Source organism: Pogona vitticeps, chromosome ZW-PAR, assembly GCF_051106095.1.
Source record: "Pogona vitticeps strain Pit_001003342236 chromosome ZW-PAR, PviZW2.1, whole genome shotgun sequence".
Taxonomy (NCBI): Eukaryota; Metazoa; Chordata; class Lepidosauria; order Squamata; family Agamidae; genus Pogona; species Pogona vitticeps.
In genome coordinates this window covers 2,067,419-2,074,096 of record NC_135800.1, presented here as the reverse complement: position 1 = coordinate 2,074,096, position 6,678 = coordinate 2,067,419, and the positions used below count along the sequence as shown (strand labels likewise).

Genomic DNA, 6,678 nt, shown 5'->3' with positions numbered 1-6,678 from the left:
AACCACTCACCTAGGCTGCTGAGCAGGCTGTTTAGAGTTGCAATGTCCTGCTCCAAAGAGCGCTGAGTATCCTGGAGGCTCTGGTTGAGAGCATTCATCTCCACTGCAACCTTCAAAAAAAGGGGGGTTCTTAGGTTAGTTCAAAGGTCTAGATCGACTGACAGATCTCCGGGCATTCTGCAACAGACGGTCAAGGATCTCTGATTCTTAGCTAACAGGAGTAGCTAGAAAAGGATCCCCCCCCCCCAATGCACCCTGCCCTAAATGAGCAAATAAATGAATATATTTTTGCACAGAAGGTCTGTAAGCTTCATTCAGTTCTGGTACTGAAAAAAGCTGAGCTCAAACTCATTAATTCTACATGGGGGCTGGGGGGGGGGGATTTGCACCAGCCTCTAGCTGTTGACGGATCGCCGGTTTGTATAAGCCAGCAAGCAAACTGGGCGGAAGCTCATTCGATCTCCCAGGCCTTAAAAGAGAAGGAAAAAGGCAGTTTTTCAAAGGAAAGGCAGTTTCGTCAGGAGGAGGGTCCTGTGTCCCAGGAGATGACCTTTGATCCCCCAGTGGAATGCAGACCACAAGTGGAGGACCGGGCTTAGCCGAAAACATGGACCTCGAAGAGGCCACTGCAGGCCACGGGGAGCCAGCCGGATTTCGGAAGGGACAGAGAAGGGGTGGATGATCACCTTAAAAAGGCCAAGATTGATGGAGGAGAAACGCCACTGACCTGGCCGAGCCCCCCAAGCGTCTTTCCCAGCTCTTCAGCCTCTTGCTCCTGGCGGGAGGTCTTCTCCACGGTCAGTGCGACGCGCATCTTCAGCTGACCGGCGCGCCTCTTCTCCTCTTTTGCCCCTCTGACTACATCCTGGGCCACCTGCAGGGAAAAGACAGCCAAGCCCGGGGGGGGGGGGAGAGGGAATTCGCCGGGCGTCTCCTTTCTTGGGGGCTGGGAGGGGACCAAGTCCCAAGCCCCGGGACCCTTTTAAAAACAAGCTCCCCCCCCCCCGAGGGAAAAAGGGAGGGACGAGTGGGTTCCGAATTGCAATTTGAATCTGACTCATTGGGGGGAAAAACCAACACCTGAGTTTGGTCAGCGGTGAAAGGCCACACGTGGGTCCCCGCCTGTTCATACCTGCGCGCTTTCCTTCGCAACCCGATCAGCCTCCCTCGCCGTTTTCTGCGCCGCAGCAGAGGCAGACGCCGAATCCCCCAGCATCCCTCGGGCCTGCCCCACCTTCCTCTGGGCCTCTGCGAGGGTCCGGTCCCGCACGAGGGCCATCTTCCTCCTGGTGGGGCTCTGGCCCCTGCCGTGACGGGTTGCCAGCTTCTTGAGCCCTGTTAACAGAGGAGGAGGAAGGAGAACAGGGTTGTCTTTTTCCTACCTGCTTTTAAATCCATATTGCAACTTGTCTTCCTTCCTGCAAAAGAGAAAAAACCGAAAACTGTGGTCCTGGTTAGTTCGAGTCAATGAACTGGGTTACCCTCCAGGCTGGTCAATAAGGCCTTGGCTTCGGAGACCACGTCTTCTCCCTTGGAGACGGCCGAGGCTGCCAGCGCATGGGCATCCTCTGCCCTTTGCCAGAGCTGTGGAGAGCAAAAACAGGGCAGGATTGAAACCATCCACGCACACAACACATCTCCCTGCCTTATCTCAGACGGCTCCTTCAGCAGCCATACGCCCCCCCCCCCCTGTAAGCGGAGGAGGCTCAAGAGTCGACATTCAAAACTTCTACCGGAGGTTTCTTCTTTTCCTCTTCCCTCCTCCTCGCCTTTTCCTTTTGTGTCATGGCTTTTCAGATTGTAAGCTAGAAGGGCGGGATTCCCCTGCTCTTCTTCTCTAGGATTTTTATATGTATATTAACGGCAGAGAGGGAGGTATCAAAACTCAGGCTAGCCACCACGGCGGAAGCAGAAACCCCAACAGTTCAGGTTCATCTAGAATTTCCCGATCCGTTTCCAGTCTGCGGCTCCTCTTTAAAATGTGCCAGTCGAGAAGGGTTGCTTTAGAGCAGCCTTCGGCAAGCTGACGCTCCCCTGACATTTTGGACTACAAAACCAACCCTCCCCTGCCAGCAGGCATGCAGAAGACATTATGGGATTTGTAGTACAAAACTACAAATGGGGGAAGATTACTATATGAATGTGTGTTTTATTGTATTGCAATTTTTCCCTCCCTCCCCCCAATTCAAATGGAGAGGGGTAGGCGCTCCACCTTCCGGGGAGGATGTTTACCTGTTCCAGCTGCTGCACCTGTTGAATTTCGCCTTGCAGCCCAGCCTGGACCATGAAGGATCCGTTGGCTCCCTGGTGGCCTCTCAGCGCTACGTCCCGGGCCAGCCCGCGGACCTCCTGATTCAACTTCTCGGCTCGATGCACCAGGGGGCGCTGCAGGATCAAATACCAGAGAAAGTTGGGTTTCTAGCAGAGAGGAACAAGAGTCTCCTTCCCATCTGATTGGGAGCGGGGTTGACCTCACGTTCCTTCGCCAGAGGGCAAGAACCCAAGAGTTTAAAAAATTCAAATGTGAGAGACGCTGGCAGCGAGAGAGTCAGCCAAGATCCAGCTTTGGAGCTAGGATGTAACTAGTTGCAACCACCTAGTTACTTGTTCAATAACACTGTAACTAGTACAAGTAACTAGTTACTTTTGGTTAATAAATAGTAAAGCCAATTGGCCTTGGTGCGTCCTGTTCTTATTTTATTAATGTTTTAATTCTTGTGTATTTCGTGCTTAGTACTGTATGTTTTACCTATTGTTGTAAACTTGAAGCTCTCAAGTGCCTTGTGCTAATGGAGCAGCATATAAATCAAATTAAACAAACAAACATTATTTTTCTATAATGAGAAATACCTAGGTTATTTAAGTGTCATGAATAACACCTAGTTACTTTTGGTAGTTACTACTTAAGGACATTTTAAGGATATCTTTAGAGGCATTTTGATACTGATTTTTCAGGTTTTATGCAATATTCTTATCAACGATAAGTGGTATGTTGATTTGATTTGATTTTACAAATCTTTTCAAGGGCAGCGTCAGAGGAAGCCAAAGAACATTTCCCTGTACAGTATTTTTTTTCCTGCCCTGCTGGCAACAACAGCACAACATCTTCAAAAATGTGCAACTCATTATGTAAACTTTTGTGCAATCAGACCCAACAACAGTGATTAAGAGCAACTCGCCCCACGAGAAGTAATGAATAGCAACATGTGTTTATTTTAAAACGGGACTTCTGGAGCCCTCCCAGGCCAACGTCTCAGCTCTTTGAAAGACGGCTTTGGAAATTTGTGTGGTTTTAGCACACACACACAAACCCCTTTTCTTTTCTTTTTCTTCTTGAGATGCTCCACAGCTCTAACAACTCCTTGGCTGAAATGCAGAAATAAGCTGCAAAGAGATCAGGTTCACTGAAACAGAGAGATTTGGTGAGTCTTGATTAAACGGGCTCACTCCAACTGCAACCTGCTCCTGGATTCCAGAGCAAAACAAAACAAAACAAAACAGAATGTTTCTGGGAACTAGTGATGGGCACGAAATGCTGGATTTGGCGATTCGTGCCGTTTTGTTTCTTGGCCGAACTAGTGTTTGAGGCTTCCAAGCCTTGCCTCCTCCAGCAGGCGCCCACTCAAGAGGCCCTGCCTCCCCTGGGAGCTGCCCCTTGAGTGGGTGCCTGCTGGAGGAGGCGGGGCTGGGAAGCGCCAAACACCTGTTTGGACACAAAGCGAACCAGTTCGTGCCCATCTATAGTGGGAACAGCTACACCTAGTGTATTTGGCCAAAGTAGTTGAGGAATAATTTCATTTCTATTAATTTCTGATATATAATTTTAAAGCTGCAGAGCAGGAAGGGACCCTACACGGATCATCACGTCCGGGCCCTGTCAAGGAGGCCCCAGTGGGGGAATCGAACTCCCAACGTCTGGCTCTGCAGCCAGAGACGTAATACATTGAGCGATCAATGACTACAGATTCCATTATGTTCGAAACAGAAAGAACTTGCATGTTTTTAAAAGCCGAGATGTGAGGGAAGGTGAAATTGAAAAAAAACCACCTCTGGTTCTTAGTTTCTAAGCGGGATGGATGGTGGAGTTATCATTTAAAAAAGAACAGAAAATAACTATATTTGCATTTCCTGTTTGCTCAATTTGCTCTTGTTTTATAACTTTTCTAGAGCTCACCAGCTCCAGGGTGGAGATCCAGGAGAGCTTCTTCGCCATTTCCACGTTAGTCCGATGGACGGAAGCCAACGTTTTCTTGGCTTCCTCTGTTGCCCCTTCCATCTCAGAAAGGAGTTTTTCTTGTGCCTCTTGGATTTTCTGGTACCTGCACGGAAAGGATAACAGAAACCAGTTAAAAGAAGAGAGAAATGGATGATGGTGATGATGATGATGATGATTTTGCAGGAGAAGACCAGTAAGGTCCAGAGATGGACATGGATTAAAGTTCCCGAGAAAAGTCCATTTTTTTTTCTTCCTGTTGATCGGCTTTTGTGACGAACTTTAAAAGTGTATCTACATGACTGCAGTTAGAACAGTTTGGTACAATTTCAGATGTCACGGCTTCTTCTTACGAAAGCCTGGGTTTTGCGATACGGCGAGGCGCTTAGTATTCTCTGAGCTATAATTCAGGCAGATGCGCCGAAGCTCTCAAGCAGAGAACTTGTTAAATGTCACTAAACTACAAATCTTAGGAATTATGTAGGACGGGAGCCATGGCAGTAAAAGTGATATCAAATTGCTGTAACTGTAGATAAAATCAGAGTCACTATTTCAGAGCTAATGAAAGCTGCCTCCAAAGCAGTTGTTATTGATTACTCTTCAGGGGGGAGATGTCTAAGAGGCAAAAGACTGGCAAAAAAATTATGGATGTGTTTGTGTTTGGGGGGGGGTTTGTAGTGTGTGTGTTTTGTTTGTTTGTTTTTTGCACAACTCTAAACAGATTCTGAATGGACCTAGAGAGAGATCACATGGATTGGCGTCACAGGCGCTAGCCAAGAGGTCCTGGTCATGGCTTGCTTTTGCTGAAAAGTTGTAGGACTGTATTGCTCTTGCATTGCTCAGGAAAGGACTGCACCATACTGAGGACTCTGCCTCCTTTCAACTCTTATCTAACACTCCCGATCTGTCCCAAAATGCTTTCTCTCTTTTCTTTTTTTTGCTTTGTCTAGAGTATCAATGGATTTAAATAAACTTTTCTGATCCAGGGATTATCCTGTCTCTGGGGGCTAAAGGGGAAGGTATAGAATGTCTGGCAGCCCCTTCTCTGTAAAGATGGAGGGAAAAAACATTAATTCACCTACGGCTGGTTCTAGAAGCTTCTATCGTGAGATTTCACCTTATAGACCCAGAGACCTCAACATCTGGCCTGGAGTTTTGGACTTTTCTCTCTCCCCCCCCCCCCAAGTTCGAAACGCTAGGCTCAATAGTCCTGCAGGATATATTTGCATGGTCTAACAAAGACATTACCGGTTCTGATTTCCGGGGATGGGGATTTGAATTATGGGACTGGCCATCAAGTCAAACTTTAGTCACACTGGTGACTCAATTTGGGTTTTTGTTTTCATTGAATCGGGCTTGAATTGTGACTCCCTTTTTTCTGGGGGGAAAAGCTTGTTTTTAATAAGGACGGAGACTTGGGGCTTGGAAGTCAAGACCTGGAACCCAAGACTTGGATTAGAACTCAGGACTTGGTACGCAGGCCTCTGTCCTTCCGCCTCTGCCACCAGACGAGGCTGCCTCACTTTGTCTCGCGATAGGGCCGGCCCTCCTCGGGATCGGTTTCGCCCCTTCCCCACGTACCTCTCTTCCATTTGTCTCCTAAACTCCAGCAGAGCCTCCTCCTCTACGATGCCCGGCAGAAGGTGGGAGCTGGCGTTGGCCGTGCGCAACGCCTTCCTGGCAGTGTCTTCCACCACGTCTGCGGCTTTCATGAGGCTATGGAGAGAAGCCTTTGTTCGCTCGTGAACGACTCACTCGCTTAACAATGAACATTTGAGTTACAGCAGGATCAATTCGAAGCCCCCCCCCAAAAGATGCTGAAAAACGCGGGTCATAGCCAATGCTATTTTAATAACACTATACATAGCGTGGTCTCTGTCCCCCTCTAGTGGCCAGTTCTGGTAATGCCATCGTGGAAATATATTATTCTACTGAAAACTATACAATAGTCTGGTTTCTGTCCCCCTCTAGTGGCCAATTCTGGTAACTTCATCATTAGAAATATATCTCTCTAGGATTTTTCTTTTAATGTTTTTAATATTTCCAGACTGTGGATAAAGTGAATCAGCGGATATTGATCCCATGGATAAGGTGGTCCTACTATAGATTTTTGCGTTGCAGAGATATGGAAACGTACCTCCGGGATAGCTGTCTGGACTCCAGCGCAGCACGCGACCAGTTTGTGGGTGGGTGAGAAATCTCTGGAGGAAATTCCTTGATGGAAATCAGGGAAGGGGAGGGGGAGGAAAATACATTTCTCAGTTAGCGATCACAGCTTCTTCTTGGAAAGCCCTGCCTCCAGCCGCTCCCACTCTGCGTACAAAAGATTTAGGCACACCCTGCGGGAAGCACGGGGTGACTCAGAATGTTTTTATTCTTATTTTCATTTAGCGGAGGAGACAAAGAGAGGGGGATGCGGGAGGGAGACGATAGAAAGAGTTGGCTCAGTTACTGCGTATTTGCCC

General features: G+C 48.1%; 1 protein-coding gene and 1 long non-coding RNA gene across 3 annotated transcripts in view; one reads left to right on the top strand and one right to left on the bottom strand.

The window, feature by feature from the left end:
- LAMC3 (laminin subunit gamma 3) overlaps positions 1-6,678 on the bottom strand; it is a 61,447-nt gene that overhangs the window by 1,711 nt on the left and 53,058 nt on the right. For both annotated transcript variants that reach the window (XM_078382747.1, XM_078382748.1), the window contains 8 exons: positions 6,351-6,427; positions 5,795-5,929; positions 4,175-4,319; positions 2,233-2,385; positions 1,482-1,584; positions 1,133-1,335; positions 728-874; positions 11-110 (listed from right to left, as the gene is read on the bottom strand). In XM_078382747.1, coding sequence (XP_078238873.1) covers positions 11-110; positions 728-874; positions 1,133-1,335; positions 1,482-1,584; positions 2,233-2,385; positions 4,175-4,319; positions 5,795-5,929; positions 6,351-6,427 — 1,063 coding nt within the window. The remainder of the gene's footprint in view (positions 1-10; positions 111-727; positions 875-1,132; positions 1,336-1,481; positions 1,585-2,232; positions 2,386-4,174; positions 4,320-5,794; positions 5,930-6,350; positions 6,428-6,678) is intronic.
- Positions 656-3,003, top strand: LOC144585143 (uncharacterized). The gene is made up of 2 exons (XR_013539656.1): positions 656-797; positions 2,272-3,003. It is a non-coding gene; the product is annotated as an uncharacterized LOC144585143 (long non-coding RNA).